Source organism: Erinaceus europaeus, chromosome 8 (genome assembly GCF_950295315.1).
Source record: "Erinaceus europaeus chromosome 8, mEriEur2.1, whole genome shotgun sequence".
In the NCBI taxonomy this organism is placed as follows: domain Eukaryota; kingdom Metazoa; phylum Chordata; class Mammalia; order Eulipotyphla; family Erinaceidae; genus Erinaceus; species Erinaceus europaeus.
This window is the reverse complement of record NC_080169.1, coordinates 122,763,702-122,787,670: the sequence shown is the minus strand read 5'-3', so window position 1 is coordinate 122,787,670 and position 23,969 is coordinate 122,763,702. Positions and strand designations below refer to the sequence as shown.

At 59.0% G+C, this 23,969-nt stretch overlaps 1 protein-coding gene across 1 annotated transcript in view; it reads right to left on the bottom strand.

Moving 5' to 3' along the window:
• AGAP3 (ArfGAP with GTPase domain, ankyrin repeat and PH domain 3) overlaps positions 1 to 20,024 on the bottom strand; it is a 49,528-nt gene extending 29,504 nt beyond the window's left edge. Inside the window, exon 1 of the mRNA XM_060196818.1 lies at positions 19,535 to 20,024. Within this exon, the coding sequence (XP_060052801.1) occupies positions 19,535 to 19,862 (328 nt within the window). The 5' untranslated portion in view covers positions 19,863 to 20,024. The remainder of the gene's footprint in view (positions 1 to 19,534) is intronic.
• Between the last annotated feature and the right edge of the window lie 3,945 nt (positions 20,025 to 23,969).

Sequence of the window (23,969 nt, the reverse complement as noted above, 5' to 3'; positions counted from 1 at the left end):
AGGTCACACACTGGCCTGGGACTCCAGCCGGACTGCACCCCTTCAGTGCCACCCTGTGTCACCTGCCCGCCTAAGTGGTCACAGCAGATCTGCAACAGGGCAGGCCCGGGACAGCCAGGAGAGAAGGTCAGGATCTCAGGGAGGGGCCCAAGAAGACGGATGCTGTCGGGACAGGACGCCAGGGCCCCAAGACCTGCCAGGACCAGCTAGAGTCTGCCATGACCAGTCAGGACCCACCAGGGTCAGAGAGAACCAGCCAGGACCAGCTGGGACCAAGTAGAACCAGCCAGGACCATCCAGGACCCACCAGCACATGCGTGCATGCGCACACACACACACACACACACACACACACACACACACAGACTACACACACTCACCACACAGAAAACAGCTAGACACCACACACACACACACACACACACACACAGACTACACACACTCACCACACAGAAAACAGCTAGACACCACACACACTCACACAGACACGATACACACCCACACCACACTCCCACAGAGATACCACACACACACACAACACACACACACACACACACACAGACTACACACACTCACCACACAGAAAACAGCTAGACACCACACACACTCACACAGACACGACACACACCCACACCACACTCCCACAGAGACACCACACACGCACACACACCACACAGGCGCTAACGGTATGACCCCCTCCCCTTACACGCCTGTGGGTGTAGCTGCCGAGTGGTGAAGACAGGCCGCTGAGGCACAGGGGGTGGTGATGTGGGCGGTGGGAAAGGCTGGTACGAGACCACAGCACACGGTGGGTGCCCGCCTGCCCCAGTGCCCCCCAGCACAATGGGGGCCAGCACAATGGACAGCAAGACCACTCCAGCTCAGCAGACAGACATGTCTATTCTAGAAAGATCCATGGAGAGAGACGAAGATGGGGCTGAGGAGACGGCTCACTGCGGAATGCACCTACCTTGCCAGAACCTGCCACGACCCACCAGGACCAGCTAGAGCCAGCCAGCTCTAGATAGAACCCACCAGGACCAGCCAGAATCAGCCAGAACCAGGCAGAATCAGCCAGAACCAGCCAGGCCCAGCCAGGACCTACCAGGTCTAGGTAGAACCCGCCAGAACCCGCCAAGACCAGGACAATACTTTAATTCCATGACTCATCATCTAAGTCCAGGTCCAAGTCCCAGCAACACAAGTGAAGTCTCTGCTGGGCCAAAGCTAGGGAAACTGAGGCAGGGGTGACCTCACCTATCCCCCCACAGAACCTCCCAGCCCACATGAAGGCTGGCTGGCTCCAATGTCCATCCCCAGAGAGTGGGAGCATGGCCAGAGACAGCTGGCCCAAGCCCCAGCCCACAGCAGGCATCTGTGTTCTTCCGGAAACTTCCACATCCATGCATATCCTAATTCTCTCTCTCTCTCTTTTTTTTTTTAACCAGAGCACTGCTCAGCTCTGGCTTATGGTGATGTGGGGGATTGGACCTGGGACTTCAGAGCCTCAGGCATGACAGTCTGTTTGCATAACCATAATGCTGTCTACCCCCGCCCAATTCTGTCCTTTTAACACGTGTGAGTGAGTGTGTGTGTGTGTGTGTGTGTGTGTGTGTGTGTGTGTGTGTGTGTGTCTGGGGCTCGGACCCAGGGCCTCACACATACCAAGGTGCACGTGCTCTCTCGCTGGGTGACATCACTGGCCCTGAACATAAGCATATGTTCTGTTTTAATTTAAAACATATTTTATTTATTAGAAAGAGATAGCCTAGGGAGTCGGGCCATAGCACATTGACGACAAATATAACAATAACTACAACAATGAAAAACAACAAAGGCAACAAAAGGGAAAATAAATAAATATTTAAAAAAAGAAAGGAAGGGAGGGAGGGAGGGAGAGAGACACCTGCAGCCCTGCTTCACCACCTGCAAACCTTTCCCCCTGCAGGCGGGAACTGGAAACTTGAACCTGGATCCTTGCGCACATGTGCTCAACCAGGTGTGCCAACAGCCGGTCCCTTTTTTTTTAAAGATATTTTTTATTTCCTTATCTTGGCTAGAGAAAGAAATTGAGAAGAAAGGGATAGAGGAACACCTACAGCCCTGTTTCATGATGTGTGAAGCCTCCCCTCAGGGCCTGAGCCCAGGAGCCTGTGCACAGTGACGTGTGCACATCACCTGGCCCCGAGTTTGAACATGTGCTCCGGGAGAGTCTGCTGAGCAGGTGTTTGCCAGTGCTCTGCCGCCTCCACACCGAGGAGGCTACGTGAGGGCAAAGGCCTCAGGAAGCTGGGGGAGCACCCCAAAAGAGACCACGGCAGAGAAAGGAGCCGAGCTCCCTGAGTGATCTTCACCAGCAGAGGCAGGGACCTGGGGTCATGCCTTCACAATGCCCCACAGCCTCCCCAGCCCATCATCTCTAAGTTTCCTTTTTTGGGAAGCTGGAGCCAGAACAGCTAGAGACAGAGGAGAGAGGAGGAGAGAGAAAGGAGAATGAGAGGAGGGGGGAGAGAGAGGAGAAGGGGGAGAGGGAGAGAAGAGACGGGGGAGAGAGGGGGGAGAGGGAGAAGGGAACGGAGAGGGGGAGGGGAAAGAGAAATGGGGGGGAGAAAAAAAGAGGGAAGAGGGGGAGGAGAGGAGAGGGGAGGAACAGGGGAGAGGGAGAAGAGAGAGGGGAGGGGAGGGGAGAAGACGGGACTGGAGGGGAGAGGAGAGGGAGAGAGCAGGGAAAGGGGAGGAGAGACACCACAGCATTACTCCATCACCCAGGTGGTCCCAGGGCTCGAACCCGAGGCCTCACACCCTAGTGGCTGAGTTAGCTTCTGCCCCTCAGGAGACATTCTATGTTTCTGAAAGTCATCATCAGGGAGAGGTTTAACGTGTGAGAACACCAACCTTTGTGCCCGAGACCCTAGAAGTCCCAGGTTCAATTCCCAGCGCTACATGATGTCAGAGTTAAGAGGTGCTCGGCCCACCCCTCCCCCCCCCTCTCTCTCTCATAATAAATAAGCTTCTTAAACTGTTTAAAAAGGGGGTTTGGGCGGTAGCGCAGCGGGTTAAGTGCACATGGCACAAAGCGCAAGGACCAGCGTAAGGATCCCGGTTCGAGCCCCCGGCTCCCCACCTGCAGGGGAGTCGCTTCACAGGCGGTGAAGCAGGTCTGCAGGTGTCTGTCTGTCTCTCCCCCTCTCTGTCTTCCCCTCCTGCCTCCATTTCTCTCTGTCCTACCTTAAAAAAAAAAAAAAGGTTTCAGGAAACTAGACTCCAGGTGAGCTCGCTTCTCCAAAAAACCCTCCCTGAGAAGCTTCTAGATAGACGGGTGGGACACGGGCAGCCCAGCCACAAATGTGCTCCGTACCTATCAGTGCGAGGTGACACAGGAGCTGGCAGGACTGTAGACATGCCGACTGTGGCAGAGGGAGGGACTGCCCTCCAGCTGGGGAGGAGGCCGCAGAGCCAGAGAGCTGGGTGCGGTCTTCACAGAACTATGGCTGCAGGCTGGGAGCTCCACTGGCCTACCCTGCCTGCCTGCAGCCCTGGTGAAATCTGTGCACCGCATGGGAGCACCCTGCACAGCACCCAGGGAGTCCATGGAGGGTGGGCAGGGATGTGGGGTCTCTCCTCAGCACCCTGCACAGCACCCAGGGAGCCCCATGGAGGGTGGGCAGGGCTGTGGGGTGTCTCCTCTCTCAGCACCAGGCACAGCACCCAGGGAGCCCATGGAGGGTGGGCAGGGCTGTGGGTCTCTCTCAGCACCAGGCACAGCACCCAGGGAGCCCATGGAGGGTGGGCAGGGCTGTGGGGTGTCTCCTCTCTCAGCACCCTGCACAGCACCCAGGGAGCCCATGGAGGGTGGGCAGGGCTGTGGGGTGTCTCCTCTCTCAGCACCAGGCACAGCACCCAGGGAGCCCATGGAGGGTGGGCAGGGCTGTGGGGTCTCTCCTCTCTCAGCACCAGGCACAGCACCCAGGGAGCCCATGGAGGGTGGGCAAGGCTGTGGGGTCTCTCCTCTCTCAGCACCCTGCACAGTACCCAGGGAGCCCATGGAGGGTGGGCAGGGCTGTGGGGTGTCTCCTCTCTCAGCACCAGGCACAGCACCCAGGGAGCCCATGGAGGGTGGGCAGGGCTGTGGGTCTCTCTCAGCACCAGGCACAGCACCCAGGGAACCCATGGAGGGTGGGCAGGGCTGTGGGGTCTCTCCTCTCTCAGCACCAAGCACAGCACCCAGGGAACCCATGGAGGGTGGGCAGGGCTGTGGGGTCTCTCCTCTCTCAGCACCCTCCACAGTACCCAGGGAGCCCATGGAGGGTGGGCAGGGCTGTGGGTCTCTCTCAGCACCCTGCACAGCACCCAGGGAGCCCATGGAGGGTGGGCAGGGCTGTGGGGTCTCTCCTCTCTCAGCACCAGGCACAGCACCCAGGGAGCCCATGGAGGGTGGGCAGGGCTGTGGGGTCTCTCCTCTCTCAGCACCAGGCACAGCACCCAGGGAGCCCATGGAGGGTGGGCAGGGCTGTGGGTGTCTCCTCTCTCAGCACCCTGCACAGCACCCAGGGAGCCCCATGGAGGGTGGGCAGGGCTGTGGGGTCTCTCCTCTCTCAGCACCAGGCACAGCACCCAGGGAGCCCATGGAGGGTGGGCAGGGCTGTGGGGTCTCTCCTCTCTCAGCACCAGGCACAGCACCCAGGGAGCCCATGGAGGGTGGGCAGGGCTGTAGGGTCTCTCCTCTCTCAGCACCAGGCACAGCACCCAGGGAGCCCATGGAGGGTGGGCAGGGCTGTGGGGTCTCTCCTCTCTCAGCACCAGGCACAGCACCCAGGGAGCCCATGGAGGGTGGGCAGGGCTGTGGGTGTCTCCTCTCTCAGCACCCTGCACAGCACCCAGGGAGCCCCATGGAGGGTGGGCAGGGCTGTGGGGTCTCTCCTCTCTCAGCACCAGGCACAGCACCCAGGGAGCCCATGGAGGGTGGGCAGGGCTGTGGGGTGTCTCCTCTCTCAGCACCAGGCACAGCACCCAGGGAGCCCATGGAGGGTGGGCAGGGCTGTGGGGTCTCTCCTCTCTCAGCACCAGGCACAGCACCCAGGGAGCCCATGGAGGGTGGGCAGGGCTGTGGGGTCTCTCCTCTCTCAGCACCAGGCACAGCACCCAGGGAGCCCATGGAGGGTGGGCAGGGCTGTGGGGTGTCTCCTCTCTCAGCACCCTGCACAGCACCCAGGGAGCCCATGGAGGGTGGGCAGGGCTGTGGGGTCTCTCCTCTCTCAGCACCAGGCACAGCAACCAGGGAGCCCATGGAGGGTGGGCAGGGCTGTGGGGTGTCTCCTCTCTCAGCACCCTGCACAGCACCCAGGGAGCTTTTGGAGGGTGGGCAGGGCTGTGGGGTGTCTCCTCTCTCAGCACCCTGCACAGCACCCAGGGAGCCCATGGAGGGTGGGCAGGGCTGTGGGGTCTCTCCTCTCTCAGCACCAGGCACAGCACCCAGGGAGCCCATGGAGGGTGGGCAGGGCTGTGGGGTCTCTCCTCTCTCAGCACCAGGCACAGCACCCAGGGAGCCCATGGAGGGTGGGCAGGGCTGTGGGGTCTCTCCTCTCTCAGCACCAGGCACAGCACCCAGGGAGCCCATGGAGGGTGGGCAGGGCTGTGGGGTGTCTCCTCTCTCAGCACCATGCACAGCATCCAGGGAGCCCGTGGAGGGTGGGCAGGGCTGTGGGGTCTCTCCTCTCTCAGCACCCTGCACAGCACCCAGGGAGCCCATGGAGGGTGGGCAGGGCTGTGGGTCTCTCTCAGCACCAGGCACAGCACCCAGGGAGCCCATGGAGGGTGAGCAGGGCTGTGGGGTCTCTCCTCTCTCAGCACCAGGCACAGCACCCAGGGAGCCCATGGATGGTGGGCAGGGCTGTGGGGTCTCTCCTCTCTCAGCACCCTGCACAGCACCCAGGGAGCCCGTAGAGGGTGGGCAGGGCTGTGGGGTGTCTCCTCTCTCAGCACCAGGCACAGCACCCAGGGAGCCCATGGAGGGTGGGCAGGGCTGTGGGTCTCTCTCAGCACCAGGCACAGCACCCAGGGAGCCCATGGAGGGTGGGCAGGGCTGTGGGGTCTCTCCTCTCTCAGCACCAAGCACAGCATCCAGGGAGCCCATGGAGGGTGGGCAGGGCTGTGGGGTCTCTCCTCTCTCAGCACCCTCCACAGTACCCAGGGAGCCCATGGAGGGTGGGCAGGGCTGTGGGTCTCTCTCAGCACCCTGCACAGCACCCAGGGAGCCCATGGAGGGTGGGCAGGGCTGTGGGGTCTCTCCTCTCTCAGCACCCTGCACAGCACCCAGGGAGCCCATGGAGGGTGGGCAGGGCTGTGGGGTCTCTCCTCTCTCAGCACCAGGCACAGCACCCAGGGAGCCCATGGAGGGTGGGCAGGGCTGTGGGGTCTCTCCTCTCTCAGCACCAGGCACAGCACCCAGGGAGCCCATGGAGGGTGGGCAGGGCTGTGGGGTGTCTCCTCTCTCAGCACCAGGCACAGCACCCAGGGAGCCCATGGAGGGTGGGCAGGGCTGTGGGGTCTCTCCTCTCTCAGCACCAGGCACAGCACCCAGGGAGCCCATGGAGGGTGGGCAAGGCTGTGGGGTCTCTCCTCTCTCAGCACCAGGCACAGCACCCAGGGAGCCCATGGAGGGTGGGCAGGGCTGTGGGGTGTCTCCTCTCTCAGCACCCTGCACAGCACCCAGGGAGCTTTTGGAGGGTGGGCAGGGCTGTGGGGTGTCTCCTCTCTCAGCACCCTGCACAGCACCCAGGGAGCCCATGGAGGGTGGGCAGGGCTGTGGGGTCTCTCCTCTCTCAGCACCAGGCACAGCACCCAGGGAGCCCATGGAGGGTGGGCAGGGCTGTGGGGTCTCTCCTCTCTCAGCACCCTGCACAGCACCCAGGGAGCCCATGGAGGGTGGGCAGGGCTGTGGGGTGTCTCCTCTCTCAGCACCATGCACAGCATCCAGGGAGCCCATGGAGGGTGGGCAGGGCTGTGGGGTCTCTCCTCTCTCAGCACCCTGCACAGCACCCAGGGAGCCCATGGAGGGTGGGCAGGGCTGTGGGTCTCTCTCAGCACCAGGCACAGCACCCAGGGAGCCCATGGAGGGTGAGCAGGGCTGTGGGGTCTCTCCTCTCTCAGCACCAGGCACAGCACCCAGGGAGCCCATGGATGGTGGGCAGGGCTGTGGGGTCTCTCCTCTCTCAGCACCCTGCACAGCACCCAGGGAGCCCGTGGAGGGTGGGCAGGGCTGTGGGGTGTCTCCTCTCTCTGCACCAGGCACAGCACCCAGGGAGCCCATGGAGGGTGGGCAGGGCTGTGGGTCTCTCTCAGCACCAGGCACAGCACCCAGGGAGCCCATGGAGGGTGGGCAGGGCTGTGGGGTCTCTCCTCTCTCAGCACCAAGCACAGCATCCAGGGAGCCCATGGAGGGTGGGCAGGGCTGTGGGGTCTCTCCTCTCTCAGCACCCTCCACAGTACCCAGGGAGCCCATGGAGGGTGGGCAGGGCTGTGGGTCTCTCTCAGCACCCTGCACAGCACCCAGGGAGCCCATGGAGGGTGGGCAGGGCTGTGGGGTCTCTCCTCTCTCAGCACCCTGCACAGCACCCAGGGAGCCCATGGAGGGTGGGCAGGGCTGTGGGGTCTCTCTTCTCTCAGCACCAGGCACAGCACCCAGGGAGCCCATGGAGGGTGGGCAGGGCTGTGGGGTCTCTCCTCTCTCAGCACCAGGCACAGCACCCAGGGAGCCCATGGAGGGTGGGCAAGGCTGTGGGGTCTCTCCTCTCTCAGCACCAGGCACAGCACCCAGGGAGCCCATGGAGGGTGGGCAGGGCTGTGGGGTGTCTCCTCTCTCAGCACCCTGCACAGCACCCAGGGAGCTTTTGGAGGGTGGGCAGGGCTGTGGGGTGTCTCCTCTCTCAGCACCCTGCACAGCACCCAGGGAGCCCATGGAGGGTGGGCAGGGCTGTGGGGTCTCTCCTCTCTCAGCACCCTGCACAGCACCCAGGGAGCCCATGGAGGGTGGGCAGGGCTGTGGGTCTCTCTCAGCACCAGGCACAGCACCCAGGGAGCCCATGGAGGGTGAACAGGGCTGTGGGGTCTCTCCTCTCTCAGCACCAGGCACAGCACCCAGGGAGCCCATGGATGGTGGGCAGGGCTGTGGGGTCTCTCCTCTCTCAGCACCCTGCACAGCACCCAGGGAGCCCGTGGAGGGTGGGCAGGGCTGTGGGGTGTCTCCTCTCTCAGCACCAGGCACAGCACCCAGGGAGCCCATGGAGGGTGGGCAGGGCTGTGGGTCTCTCTCAGCACCAGGCACAGCACCCAGGGAGCCCATGGAGGGTGGGCAGGGCTGTGGGGTCTCTCCTCTCTCAGCACCAAGCACAGCATCCAGGGAGCCCATGGAGGGTGGGCAGGGCTGTGGGGTCTCTCCTCTCTCAGCACCCTCCACAGTACCCAGGGAGCCCATGGAGGGTGGGCAGGGCTGTGGGTCTCTCTCAGCACCCTGCACAGCACCCAGGGAGCCCATGGAGGGTGGGCAGGGCTGTGGGGTCTCTCCTCTCTCAGCACCCTGCACAGCACCCAGGGAGCCCATGGAGGGTGGGCAGGGCTGTGGGGTCTCTCCTCTCTCAGCACCCGGCACAGCACCCAGGGAGCCCATGGAGGGTGGGCAGGGCTGTGGGGTCTCTCCTCTCTCAGCACCCGGCACAGCACCCAGGGAGCCCATGGAGGGTGGGCAGGGCTGTGGGGTGTCTCCTCTCTCAGCACCAGGCACAGCACCCAGGGAGCCCATGGAGGGTGGGCAGGGCTGTGGGGTCTCTCCTCTCTCAGCACCCTGCACAGCACCCAGGGAGCCCATGGAGGGTGGGCAGGGCTGTGGGGTCTCTCCTCTCTCAGCACCCTCCACAGTACCCAGGGAGCCCATGGAGGGTGGGCAGGGCTGTGGGTCTCTCTCAGCACCCTGCACAGCACCCATGGAGCCCATGGAGGGTGGGCAGGGCTGTGGGGTCTCTCCTCTCTCAGCACCCTGCACAGCACCCAGGGAGCCCATGGAGGGTGGGCAGGGCTGTGGGGTCTCTCCTCTCTCAGCACCAGGCACAGCACCCAGGGTGCCCAAGGAGGGTGGGCAGGCTGTGGGGTGTCTCCTCTCTCAGCACCAGGCACAGCACCCAGGGAGCCCATGGAGGGTGGGCAGGGCTGTGGGGTCTCTCCTCTCTCAGCACCAAGCACAGCATCCAGGGAGCCCATGGAGGGTGGGCAGGGCTGTGGGGTCTCTCCTCTCTCAGCACCCTCCACAGTACCCAGGGAGCCCATGGAGGGTGGGCAGGGCTGTGGGTCTCTCTCAGCACCCTGCACAGCACCCAGGGAGCCCATGGAGGGTGGGCAGGGCTATGGGGTCTCTCCTCTCTCAGCACCCTGCACAGCACCCAGGGAGCCCATGGAGGGTGGGCAGGGCTGTGGGGTCTCTCCTCTCTCAGCACCAGGCACAGCACCCAGGGAGCCCATGGAGGGTGGGCAGGGCTGTGGGGTCTCTCCTCTCTCAGCACCAGGCACAGCACCCAGGGAGCCCATGGAGGGTGGGCAGGGCTGTGGGGTGTCTCCTCTCTCAGCACCAGGCACAGCACCCAGGGAGCCCATGGAGGGTGGGCAGGGCTGTGGGGTGTCTCCTCTCTCAGCACCCTGCACAGCACCCAGGGAGCCCATGGAGGGTGGGCAGGGCTGTGGGGTCTCTCCTCTCTCAGCACCCTCCACAGTACCCAGGGAGCCCATGGAGGGTGGGCAGGGCTGTGGGGTCTCTCCTCTCTCAGCACCAGGCACAGCACCCAGGGAGCCCCATGGAGGGTGGGCAGGGCTGTGGGGTCTATCCTCTCTCAGCACCCTGCACAGCACCCAGGGAGCCCATGGAGGGTGGGCAGGGCTGTGGGGTGTCTCCTCTCTCAGCACCGGGCACAGCACCCAGGGAGCTCCATGGAGGGTGGGCAGGGCTGTGGGGTGTCTCCTCTCTCAGCACCAGGCACAGCACCCAGGGAGCCCATGGAGGGTGGGCAGGGCTGTGGGGTCTCTCCTCTCTCAGCACCATGCACAGCACCCAGGGAGCCCATGGAGGGTGGGCAGGGCTGTGGGGTGTCTCCTCTCTCAGCACCAGGCACAGCACCCAGGGAGCCCATGGAGGGTGGGCAGGGCTGTGGGGTCTCTCCTCTCTCAGCACCCTGCACAGCACCCAGGGAGCCCATGGAGGGTGGGCAGGGCTGTGGGGTCTCTCCTCTCTCAGCACCAGGCACAGCACCCAGGGAGCCCATGGAGGGTGGGCAGGGCTGTGGGGTGTCTCCTCTCTCAGCACCCTGCACAGCACCCAGGGAGCCCATGGAGGGTGGGCAGGGCTGTGGGGTGTCTCCTCTCTCAGCACCCTGCACAGCACCCAGGGAGCCCATGGAGGGTGGGCAGGGCTGTGGGGTGTCTCTTCTCTCTCTTCTGGGCGCTAGCTCAGTGGTACCCAGTGTGAGCAAGGCCTGAGCTCATCTCTGACAATTTGTACAAATAAGCAAATCGACACAGTGGACCCTCCCCACTCACAACAAGAAGCACTGAGCCCACACACAAGGAGTCTGGAATACAGAGCCTGCCTCTAAAGGACAGGGTGGCGGGTTGTGGGGGGGTTTGTCTGGAAACTAATTCCCAGTGGACACCAAATGTGAGTTGCAGTCTTGTCTTGAGGGGATCGGGGAGAGCAGACAGACAGCAGCACTGGGGGTGGTGCAACAGCTCCAGACAGCAAAGGGCCCGGGTTCAATCCCCAGCAACAGGGCTAAGAAGTCGGGGGGTTAGCTCACCAAGCAGCAGGTCCTGAGTTCAAGCCTCTGGTGCCCACACATGGGGAAAAGCCTCTGGTGCCCACACATGGGGAAAGCGTGCCAAGCAGTGAAGCTGCAGGTGTCTCTTTCAGTCTCCCCAACTCCTCTTTCCTTCCTGACTTCTCTGTGGCATCTTGTTCAGCCTGGGAGAGCACTGGACTTGCATGCCTGAGGCCTCCAGTCCAATCCCTGCAGGCACCCGACAGGTGTTCTGGCTTCTCTCTCTGCCTCGTGTGAAACTCTTGCTCTCTCAAGAGATATCAGTGAGCTCGCAGCCCTGGAGGCGGTGCAGTGGATAAAGCACTGGACTCTCAAGCATGAGGTTCTGAGTTCGATCCCCAGTAGCACATGTACCAGAGTGATGTCTGGTTCTTTCTCTCTCTCCTATCTTTTTCATTAATAAATAAAATCTTTAAAATATATATATATTTAGGGAGCCGGGCAGTAGCACAGCGGGTTAAGTGCACATGGTGCAAAGTGCAAGGACCTGCGTAAGGATCCTGGTTCGAGCCCCAGCTCCCTACCTGCAGGGAAGTCACTTCACAGGCAGTGAAGCAGGTCTGCAGGTGTCTGTCTTTCTCTTCCCCTCTCTCTCTTCCCCTCCTCTCTCCATTTCTCTCAGTCCTATCCAACAATGACGACATCAATAACAACAATAACTACAACAATAAAACAACAAGGACAACAAAAGGGAATAAATAAATAAATAAATAAATATCTATTTAAAAATAATAAATCAATGTGCTCAAAAAAGAAGAAACAGCACTATGAGCAGGGAGGCCCAGGGCCCTGTGCGTGAGCCCTCCCGCTGCGTCCAAGGGTCAGCTGACATGCAGAGTTAGCTGCCCGTGTGGAAAGGAGCAGGGCCAGGGTGGGCCAGCTCAGGGTCACGGCACAGGATGTGCATGTGTGGGGCTCCAGGTTAGACCTCCAACACGACATGTCAGAGAGAGCTCTGGGCTCTCTCCCAGCATGGGGAGAGGGCAGGGGAGAGGGAGAGAGAGTATCAATATACACTCTCATGGTGGTGGCTCAGTGGTAAAGAGTGGGACTTGCATGAATAAGGTCCCTTGTTCAATCCCTGGCACCTCATATGCCTGTGTGTGTGTCTGACTGTCTGTCTGTCTATCTCATACCAAAACCACAAAGTCGGAGGAGTCGGGCAGTAGCGCAGCGGGTTAAGCAGAGCACGTGGTGCAAAGCACAAGGGCCAGCGTAAGGACCCCACAGGCACCGAGACAGGTCTGAAGGTGTCTATCTTTCTCTCCCCCTCTCTCCATTTCTCAGTGCTACCCAACAATGATGCCATCAATCATAACTACAACAACAATAAAAAACAACAAGGGCAACAAAAGGGAAAATACGTAGATAAATATATTAATATATATTATACTATATATTCGTATATAATATATATTACCCACTACCTCATTATTTGTTAAAGACCAGGGACCAGGGTAGACAGCATAATGGTTCTGCAAAGAGACTCTCTTGCCTGAGGTTCCGAAGTCCCAGGTTCAGTCCCCAGCACCAGCATCAGCATCAGCCAGAGCTGAGCCAGGCTCAGGGTAAAAGAAAAGTTGGTGTCAGCAGCACAGCTTGCCCAGGCAGTGTGGCCGTCCGCCGCTTGAGCAGCCCAGCCTGGAGCCCACCCCGGAGGAGGTGTGAGTGCTGTGGCTCTTTCCCTCTCTAGCTACAAAAAATAGGTAACAGTCGGTGGTCCACAGAAGTAAAGCCCCATGGTCCGGGAGGTGGCGCAATGAATAAAATATTGGACTCTCGGGAGTCGGTGGGAGCACAGCAGGTTAAGCGCAGGTGGCGCAAAGCGCAAGAACCGGCGTAAGGATCCCGGTTTGAGCCCCCAGCTCTCCACCTGCAGGGGAGTCGCTTCACAGGCGGTGAAGCAGGTCTGCAGGTGTCTGTCTTTCTCTCCCCCTCTATGTCTTCCCTTCCTCTCTCCATTTCTCTCTGTCCTATCCAACAACGAGGACATCAATAATAACTACAACAATAATAAAAAACAGCAAGGGCAACAAAAGGAAAAAAAAAAAAAACATTGGACTCTCCACCATGAGGTTCTGAGTTCAACCCCCGGCAGCACATATACCAGAGTGATGACTGGTTCTTTCTCTCTCTCCACCTGTCTTTCTCATGAATAAATAAATAAATTCTTTAAAAAAAAAAAAAAAAAGCCCCAGATATGACAATTAATAAATAAATAAATAATAAGCAAAAAAACAAAAGGGGGTGACAGATGGTGACACAGTGGGTTAAAAGCTTTGGAGCTGCAGGCAGGGGCCCTCAGTTCAAGCTCAGGCCCTGCGGGTGCCCAAAAGATACTCTCGACTCTCTCCCTGTCTCTCTTCTGAAGCACATTAAATTTTTTGTTTGTTTGAGAGGTCAGGGGGACCAGAGAAGAAACTCAGCAGAGGGGCACCGGCCCCGGGTCGACCCTGGGTACCTCATAAAGAGATGCAGTGTCGGTGTGAGGCAGGAATGAGTGGACAGACAGATGGCTGAGCAGAGGGTCAGAGCAAGCCTGTGGCCCTCTGTCCCGGCCACACTGACCCTTCACTTCCTGACCTACCCAGGACACCCCAGCATCTGCACCGGCCTCAGAGGTCTCCCGGAACAGAAAGGGGTGAGAGTCCAGTCACAGAGAGGGACATCGGGACCCGGCCTGTGGCCTTAGCAGGGACCTCAGCCCCAAACCAGCACTCAAGCTCCCACAGGGAAACAGGACAAGAGAACCTCACAGCCTGGACAGCAAAGTGGTTCTCACGGGACCCAGGGGTCGGACCACAGCCCTTCTGTGGGGATGTGATCAGTTTGTGGGGGGGGTGGTGCCACCCCCATCCTCTGTGGCAGGAGAGAAAGGGAGAGAGGGAAAGGGAGAGAGAGAGAGAGAGAGAGAGGGGGAGAGAGAAAGGGAAAGAGAGAGAAGAGGGGGGTGGCTCTTCTCTTTTCTCCTCTTTTTGACACCAAAGCTTTTGTTCCAGCATAATGCTACTGAATCCCTGCAGATTTTTTTTTGTATATTTATTTATTTTCCCTTTTTGTTGTCCTTGTTATTGATGTCATCGTTATGGGATAGGACAGAGAGAAATGGAGAGAGGAGGGGAAGACAGAGAGGGGAAGAGAAAGACAGACACCTGCAGACCTGCTTCCCCTGCAACTCGGGAGCCGGGGGCTCGAACCGGGATCCTTACTCTGTTCCTTGTGCTTTGCGCCACGTGTTAAGTTTAACCTGCTGCGCTACCACCCAACTCCCCAGATTTTTTTTTTAACTTATCTGTTTATTATTGGATAAAGACAGAGAGAAATAGAGGGGGAGGGAGAGACAGAGAGACACCTACAACACTGCTTTACCAACTGTGAAGCTTCCCCCTGCAGGTGGGGACCAGGGGCTTGAACCTGGGTCCTGGTGCACTCTAACGCCTGTGCTTAACCAGATGCGCCGCCGCCTGTCCCATCCCTGCAGACTTTGTGTACCGTTCTTGAATTTCCCCCGCCCTCAGTTCTTGATCTCAGATAGTGGCCAGGGAGACAGCTCAAGTGGTAGAGAGAGTGAGGCTCCTGGTTCAAGCCCCAGCCAGCAGCGTCACAGACAACAGAGTGGAGTTTGGGATTCTCTCTCTCTCTCTCCATACCCCTCTCTCCCTCTCTCTCTCTCTTTCTTTCTCTCTCTCATATGAAATAAACAAAATTCAAACATTGCAATAACTATGTCTCCAAAAATGAAATTTCAAAGGCAGGGGGAGGAGAAGCCGCAGCACAGCTCCACCATTTATGAAGCTCCCCTGGTGTGTGGGAACCCAGGTTCTCACCCAGGCCTCCTCCATATCTAGATGATCTTGGTCTGGCAGAGAGGGCCGAGCACTGCCCTAGCACATGCAGTGGTGGATGCGAACCTGGGATCTGAAGGTTCTGAGTCCTGTGTCCTGCCCCGCCCACCTCTATTTCTGCTTTTTTAACAGACTTTATGGGGAGGAGGGCATGCACCCAGTTGACCACAGGCACTATAATGTACAAGGACCTGGGTTCAAACTCCCCAGTTCCACCTGCAGGGGAAAGCTTCATGAACAGTGAAGTGGTCTTGCAATTGCAAGTGCCCCTCTCTCCCTCTCTCTCTCTAGATAGGACAGAGAGAAATTGAGAGGGGTGGGAGAGAGAGAGAGGGAGAGAAAGAGAGACACCTGCAGATGTGCTTCACTGCTTGTGAAGCTTTCCCCCTGCAGGTGGGAAGCCGGGGATCTTGAACCCAAGTCCCTGTGCTTGCAACTATGTGCGCTTAACTAGGTGCACCACTGACCAGCCCTCTCTCCCTTTCTATCTCCCCTACCCTCTAATTTTCCTCCTGTCTCTATCTAATAAGTAAATAAAAGGGCTGGGGACACAGCATGGTGGTTCTAAAAAAAGATTCTCATAAATGAGGTTCTGAGGTCTTGGGTTCAATCCCCAGCCCCACCATAAGCCAGAGTTGGGCAGTGCTCTGGTGTGTCTTGTGTTCATTTGTGTTCTCTCTCTTCTCTCTTTGTCTCTCTCTCTCTCTCTCTAACCAGAGCACTGCTCAGCGCTGGCTTATGGTGGTGTGTGGGGGAGGGGGGGATTGAATCTTGGACTTTGGAGCCTCAGGCACGAGAGTCTCTTTGCTCTTTGCAGAACAATTATGCTATCTACCCCCACATCATGTTTTCTCCCCCCCCAAATAAAATAAATAATAAAGTATTTCTTAAAAGTGAATGAATCCAAGTTATATGAAAGGAACCAGAGCACCAGTCTGGCGTATGCAGTGTCAAGGCCTCACACTAGGAAGTGCCATGCGCTCTGCTCACTGAGCCCCCCACCCCATCCTCAGGGGTCACAGGAAGGAGGCCCATCTCCAGTCTCTCTCACCTTAGTCCCTGGCTTTTGTAACATCTGGACTTTGCTTGGGAGATGGCACTGCGGCCTGAGCACTGAGCTCTCAAGTATGAAGTCCAGGGCTCGCTCTCTAGAAGCAGGTATGCCAGAGTGGTGCTCTCCCTCCCCGCCTCTCTGTAATATTTTCATTTACTTATTTTTGGCTAAAGACAGAGAGAAAATGAGAGGGAAGAGGAGATAGGGAGGGAGTCAGAGAGACACCTGCAGCCCTGCTTCACCACTCATAAAGCTTTCCCCTGAAGATGGGCATCAGGGGTTTGAACCTGGGTCCTTGTGCACTGTAATGTGTGTGCTTAAACTCAGGCCTGAGCTCCGAGGTCTCAGATTCAATCCCTCATACCACCAACAGCCAGAGTTGAGCAGTGCCTGGGTAAAAATTAAACAAACAGGGAGTCAGGCGGTAGCGCAGCGGGTTAAGCGCAGGAGGCGCTAAGTGCAAGGACCGGCGTAAGGATCCTGGTTTGAGCCCCCAGCTCCCCACCTGCAGGGGAGTCGCTTCCCAGGCGGTGAAGCAGGTCTGCAGGTGTCTGTCTTTCTCTTCCCCTCTCTGTCTTCCCCTCCTCTCTCCATTTCTCTCTGTCCTATCCAACAGCAACACCACCAATAATAACTACAACAATAAAACAACAAAGGCAACAAAAGGGAATAAAGAAAGAAAAATATTTTTTTAAAAAATTAAACAAATAAAAATAAATAAAGGTCCAGAGAGATAGTATAGCAATTATACAAAATATCTTTCCTGCCTGAGGATCTGAATTCCCATGTTCAGTCCCTGGAACCCATAAGGCAGAGCTGAGCAGGGCCGGGGGGGGGGGGGAATTTGAGGATAAATACTTGAACTTGGCTCCTGCATTCCTGCCGACCCAGTCACCCTCACCCTCGGCCCCCACCTCCTCCTTCCTTCTGGCTCCTCTCCGCTCTGCTCCAGCATCTGGGCCAGCCAGCAGGCGGGGAATCTGGAGCAAGCACGGCTGTCCCGGCCACCAGCAGGTCCCCAGAGCACCTCTGTGCCAAGTCCTAGATAAACCAATGCCCCTTCCACTTGGCCCCCAAAGCACGCCGGGTGGCGTTATGAAAGGTGACAGGCACAGGTGCCCAGCCCCGGCCTCCCCTGTTACAGAGTCCTGCCACCAGGGAGGGGGTGCCTGCCCCAGGAACAGACAGAAGGCAAGCTAACGGGGAGGGGTGGTCCCTTTCTCTACCACAGAAGGCAGCAGTCTGCCGGGGAGGACAGGGTGGTCATGAGGCCGGCAGTCCTTGCTACCCCACATGGGGGTGGCCCCTCCTCCCTCTGGTTCAGATTTGGTCCCAGTGACCTGCTGAGAGTGACAGGTAGCAGGAGAGGCCCCCAACATCCAAGGCATCTAGGTGGATGGACAACAGAGGGGACAGGAGACCCGGTGGACAAAGCCTGACCCTGCACTGGAGACACTGGTGGCAGCCACATGGAGCCCAGGACACCCCCCTCTCCCCACAGGCGCCCTGAGACCCCCACAACCAGACACAAGCCAAGCTGGACTTTCCGGGTCACCTGCTGGGGTCCCCAGAGATGCCTTGTGCTAGCTGCCACCTCTCTACTTACTGGGAGTCCCCACTCCCACATGGCCGGTCCCCACCTGGACGGCAGCCCTGGCTCAGGCCTGATGCTTTCTAGGACACATTCACAGAGGGAGGCTCTGCCCTTCTCTGAGCCCCAGTTTCCTCCAGGCGGAGAGGCAGGTCCCCTCCCTCCTTACCTTCCTCCCACCTTCCACCCCAGTGCTGGGAGGAGAGTGCCTGGCTCCCGAGGGCCCAACTGACACACAGGAAGCTGAATGTCCCTTCCTGCAACCCCAGACCACAAGGAAGGAGCACTGCAGGCTGGGTGTGGCCACCCCGCCCGCTCCTGAGGAGGCCACTGTACCCCTGGGGTGACCTTCAGAGCAGGACCCCCCCCCAAGGAGAAAGTAACTGACAGCCTCCCAGGAAGTGTCACCTGTCCCACTAAGAGCCTCCAACAGGTCTGTGTCACAGACTGTCCCCCACAGACTGGAGCCTGCTTGGCCCTGACTGGGGGCTGGAGGAGGGGGGCGCTGGGTCAGCCCTTGTGGGCAGGGGTGCACCCCAGAAGCGGCACCTTCGCCAGAGAGCAGGCGGGTCGGCTTGCCAGCAGCAATATGGGTTGGCAGATGGAGGGGAGAGGGATGCAGGGCAGAGACTGGAGAAGGAGTTTGCAGGCTTTTTCTTTTTTATTTTTCTTTTTCTTGAAGCCTGCCTACGACAGCAAAGCTGGGGAGACAGAGTGGGAAAGTGGGGGGACCAAGGGGAAGGCTGGGAATGGAGCTGGGTTCTGGGAAGGAGGCCGGATAGAAGGAAAGGAAAGGAGGTGGGAGGCCCTGGCGAGGAGGTGGGGGGCCGGGCAGGGGTGCCTGCGGTGACACATCAGTCTCCGGATCTTTGGGGAGACTGGTGCGGCGCTCAGAACATGGGGTACTTCCAAACCACAATGGGGAAGCTGGTCATGGGGAGGGCTGACAGGGGAAGTTCTGAGTGTCACAAGGAATGAGGTCAAATGCATCCCAGCCATCCAACCAGACCCTACCGAGCCCGGGGGGTGACTCTTCCTGAGAATTAAAGCCCCCTCCCCACATTCCTTACTCTTCCTGCCCTGCAACAGAAGTCCCCTCCCCTCCCCTCCTCTGACTGTCCCCTGGGCGGTCCCAAGCCGGAGGGGGTGCAGTGTCTTGGAGTCCAGGGGATCCATATCCTGTGAAGGGCAGACTCTCCCACCCCCATGCAGCCCCCAGAGGAGAAAGCAACCATCACCTCTTGGTTCCAGCCACTGTAGTGATTCAGGCCACCAGCTCAGAGCCACGTTAATGAGTTTTCCCTGCCACCTAATTAGTTCCTGATAGCACAGCCTTGGAAGACAGTGAAGAAAGGGGCTGGCTGGAAGGTTCCTGAGACAGGACCCTGGGCGGCCAAAGGGCCTTCCCAGGAATGGGGGGGGGGGGCTCTGAAATGGAAGTGTTAGCATGAAGGAGCTGGGCTGCCCCAGGGAGGTGGTGAGGGTGGCAGTGGTCCCTCACTGGAAAGGCCCTAACATCGGGCAGGCCTGGCAGCACCCAGGCCAAAGCCACCACCAACCAGCCGGAATCCCTCTCGCCAAGGGAGCCGGGGGAGGAAGCAGATGGCCCAGGGCGAGGCCCATCTGCCCACCGGGTGCTGGAAGGTCACCATGCCACCTCCGGGGTCGTCTGGGGGTCTGTGCGCCCACCCTCCCTCCTTTGGCCACCCAAGTGCAGGGCCTGGGGAGGGGGGGGCTCAGAAAGCCACTGCGGCCAGCAGAGGCCCAGGCTCAGGTCCCCACTAGCAGGCGGCACTGCGTCCCCGCCGGCGTCTCCCTCCCTGGGGGTGGGCAGCGGCGAGGAGGGACCTCGGGGTAGGAGGGGGCGCAGAGGACCCGGCCGGAGCCTCCCACGCGGGCAGCCCAGGCCCCACCAGGCCTGGCCGAGCCCGCCGCGGGGGCAGCAGCGCAGGGCCGGGTGTGTGTGATGGGAGTGGAGGGCATCCGCTAACCGGGGGCCTCCTTCGGGCCGCCGCCGCCGCGCGCCCCCCCCCCCACTCCAAGGCCCGTGCGCCCCCAGCCCGGAGCGGCACCCCGCGCGCGCCCAGGCGCACCAGCCCGCGTCCCCGGCCGAGGGTCCCGGCCCCCACCCCCACCCTGCCCCCGGCCCGCCGCGTGGCCCGAGCCGGACCCCGCGCCCCGCGCTCACCCTCGATGGAGATGACGTGCTCCCGGATCTGGTTCTGCAGCGCCAGGTCCTCGACGCGCTCCACCAGGTCGTAGATGGCGTAGATGTTGGGGTGCACCGACTCGAAGCGCTGGATCTCCGCGCGGATGGCCGCCGAGTTGGAGAGCGCGAAGGGCGGGGGGGGCCCGGCGGCCAGCTGCTGAGCCCCGCCGCCGCCCCCGGCCCCCGGCCCCGCGCCGCCGAACTGCCCGCCGCCCCCCGCGCCGCCGCCGCCGCCGCCGCCGCCCCCCGGCGCCGCCAGGCTGGGCTGCTGCTGCGGGCTCTGCCCCCCGCCCGCCTGGAAGTTCATGGCGCGGGCGCGGGCGCGGGCAGGCCGGGCGGGGCGCGGGGCCGGTGCGGGGCGCTGCGGGCGGGCGGGCGGGGGGCGCGCCGGGGCGGGCGGGGCTGCTCCCTCGGGCCGGGCCGGGGCGCCGCTGCCGCGATCGGCCCCCTCCTCCGAGCAGCTCCGGCGGCGGCGACAACAACTGAGCCGGGAGCGCGCCGGGCCCTCCCCCCGCGTCATGCGCACGCACCGCCGCCCCCGCCCTCCGCGCCGCCCGCCCCCGGCCCGCCCACCGCCCGCCGCGGCCGCCCCCCAGCTCTGGCCGGGGTCCGCGCCTTTGGGAACGGCGGCCCCTGCGCCCTGTACTCCCCTCTCCCAGAAAGACCTCGCTTACATGCCCCCCGCATCACCCCCAACTGGGGAGGGTGCCCGGACCCCCACTCCCCTCTCCCAGAAAGACCTCGCCTACATGCCCCCCCGCATCACCCCCAACTGGGGAGGGTGCCCGGACCCCCCACTCCCCTCTCCCAGAAAGACCTCGCCTACATGCCCCCCCCGCATCACCCCCCAACTGGGGAGGGTGCCCGGACCCCCCACTCCCCTCTCCCAGAAAGACCTCGCCTATATGCCCCCCCGCATCACCCCCCAACTGGGGAGGGTGCCCGGACCCCCACTCTCCACTCCCAGAAAGACCTTGCCCACAGGCCCCCCCACCGCATCACCCCCCTACCTCCCCCCTGCCTGAGAAGTGTCCCCAGTCATGCCCTTCCCCTCTCCTCTCCCAGAAAGACTATGCCTACAAGGTCCCCTGGCATCACCCTCCCACCCCCACCCCCACCCCACCGGGGAGGATCCTCAGACCCCACTGGTACCCAAAAGGAGGGAAAGAGGGGGATTCAGTATTACGTCCCCCCTCCCCCACAGGTAGTATTTCCATGCTTGAGGCCCCAGGTTCAATCCCCAGCACCACCATCATAAGCCTGAGCTGAGCAGGATTCTAGTCTCTAATTCTCTCTCTCTGTATACACTCATAAATGGGGGGTGGGGGGTGGAGAGAGAGAGCATAATGGTTATGCAAGGAGACTCTCATGCCTGATGCTCCAAAGTCCCAGCACCACCACCATAAGCCTGAGCTGAGCAGGACTCTGGAAAGGAAGAAGGAAGGAAGGAAGGAAGGAAGCTCACCAGAGCCCACATGGCTTTCTCGTTTTCCTCATCCTTACCCCCCTCCTCCTATCTCCTGTCCACTAGTCCTGGGACCACAGGCCTCTGCATACCATCACCCTGCTGCTCTGCGGACCAGAGCCCACGAGAGATGCCTGACAAGCCCGCCTCTCCCTCCTGTGTGCCAGGGCATCTGCTTAGTCTTCTCCCAGTCAAGCCGCCTGCCATGATTTGCCTGCAGAACCAAGCCAACAGCCCTATTAGAGAATTCCAGAAAGCCAGGAGCAGAGACATCCACACTTGGGGTCTCCCTCCCCAGCCTCTGAGAGGTGTGAGGTTTTGCCCACCTGTCTGACCTTCAGGACATTTCTCTGGGCTTCACCTGCTTGGGGAAAGGGGAACACTCAGCTCTGGAATGCTCTGCCTGGGCATCTCTTTAAATGCTTCTGGAGGATGCAGGGCAAGAAGTTCCACCAACCTTCTTGCCGGAAGGCCTGGCAGCCAGCACAGCCCGTCTGAGGCCTGGCGCAGGGGCTGTGGCCACCTCTGTTCCCTCTGTTAGTACTGGAGCTGCCAAGGGCTGACCACTGAGCCTCCAGCATCTTACACTGAGCCTGGCATATAATGTCCAGTGGTTGTTATTTTGTTTTTAATTTTTAATATTTATTTTCCCTTTTGTTGCCCTTGTTGTTTAACATTGTTGTGGTTATTGATGTCGTTATTGTTGGATACGACAGAGAGAAATGGAGAGAGGAGGGGAAGACGGGGGGGGGGAGAGACAGATACTTGCAGACCTGCTTCACCACTTGTGAAGTGACTCCCCTGCAGGTGGGAAGCCAGGGGCTTGAACTGGGATCCTTATGCTGATCCTTGTGCTTTGCGCCACCTGCGCTTAACCCACTGCACCACCACCCGACTCCCTATGTCCAGTTTTTTTCAATCACATTATTTGGGACTTAATGGCTTATAGTACAGTTGCTGACATACAGAACAATCTCTCATCTCCCCATGATAGGTGCCTATAGAACAATCTCCCTCCGTGGTCCGGGAGGTGATGCAGTGGATAAAGCATTGGACTCTCAAGCATGAGGTCCTGAGTTCAATCCCTGGCAGCACATGTACCAGAGTAATGCCTGGTTCTTTCTCTCTCTCCTCTTATCTTTCTCATTAATAAGTAAATAATATATATATAATATATATAATATATGTAATATATATTTATATATAATATATAAATATATAATATATATTTATATACAATATATATTATATAATTATATATATTTATATATATACATATATATAATATATATTATATATATGTATATATATATATATATAACACTCTCCCTCCAACTCAGGACCCTTCCTCCCCTCCCATCCCCAGAGTTTTTTGCTTTGGTGCAGTACACCACACCCAGGCTAAGTTTCTCTCTGTGTTTGCCCTTTCTGTCCTTGTTTCTTAAAGTCCACCTCTAAATGACATCATCCAGTATTCCTCTTTCTCGCGTTGGCTTGTCTCCCTTGACATGATTCCTTCAAGTTCCACCCAAGAGGAGGTGAAGAAGATGATTCATCGGGGGTTGGGTGGTAGCGCAGCAGGTTAAGCGCAGCAGGTTAAACGCACGTGGCACAAAGCACAAGGACTCGCGTAAGGATCCAGGTTCGAGCCCTCTGGCTCCCCACCTGCAGGGGAGTCCTTTCACAGGCAGTGAAGCAGGTCTACAGGTGTCTATCTTTTTCTCCCCTTCTGTCTTCCCCTCCTCTCTCCATTTCTCTCTGTCCTATCCAACAATGAATGACATTGACAACAATAATAAACACAACAAGGCTACAACGACAAGGGCAACTGAAGGGGGAAAATGGCCTCCAGGAGCAGTGGATTCATGGTGCAGGCCCTGAGCCCCAGCAATAACCCCAGAGGCAAAAAAAGAAGATGAATCATCATTTTTATCGGCAAAGTAGTATCCCATTGTGTATATGTGCCACAGCTTTCTCAGCCACTCATCTGTCATTGGACACTGTTACTATGAATGTTAAGTGTACAGGCATCTCTTTGGATAGACGTTTTTCTTTCTTTTAACTAAACCCCCCAAAAAAGAAATTGCTGGGTAGTATTGTAGTTCTAGTTCCAGTTCTAGTGTTCTAAGGAAATTCCAGACAGCTCTCCACAGGGGTTGGACCAATTTGCATTCCCACCAGCAGTGCAGGAGGGTTCCTTTGCCCCCACAGCTTCCCCAGCACTTGCTTTTGTCCTTTTTAAGGTATGAAATTCTCCCACTAGCATGCATGACAACCCAGGTTCAAGTCCCCTTCCCCCACTAGCTGGGGACGGGTCTCAAGTAGTGAAGCAGTGCTGCAGGCGCCTTTCTTCTCTATCTCTGTCTCAGTAAGGAAGGGAGGGAGGGAAATGGCTGCTAGGTGCAGCAGGGGCAGTGAGCTCCACCCATAACCCTGGTGGAAAAAGTAAATAAGTAAATAAATAGAGCAACAAAAGGGAATAAATAAAAATTTAAAAAGTAAATAAATACCAACACATGAGTGAGCTGGAGAGAAATTACGTTTTGGGTGCTTCAAATCTCAACTGACATTCCCAAGGCAACGCTCAGAGGACTTGGCTCGCAGCAGCAGGAGCGAGCTGGAGCTGCAGGCACGCTGCTTTCTTCCAGGCTGGCACACACAGTGGGCAGGTGCAGGCCTGGTGGTCCTAGGCCCTGGAGGAAGGACAGGAAGACTGAGGCCAGGCCAGAGGAGGTGGGTGGGGGCGGGGCATCCTCTTTAGAGTGACATTGCAAACACCCGACTGAGGAGCCCAGAGTTGGGTGGAGGGTGGGACATGTCCATTACATAGCTTTCACACTTGACAGAACACTTGTGTGTGTACCCAAGGCCTCCACCATGTGCGGTTTCACTGCTTCCACCCACTTTGTCATTCAGAGACAGAGCTGGAGCGACACGAGGGGAAGAACC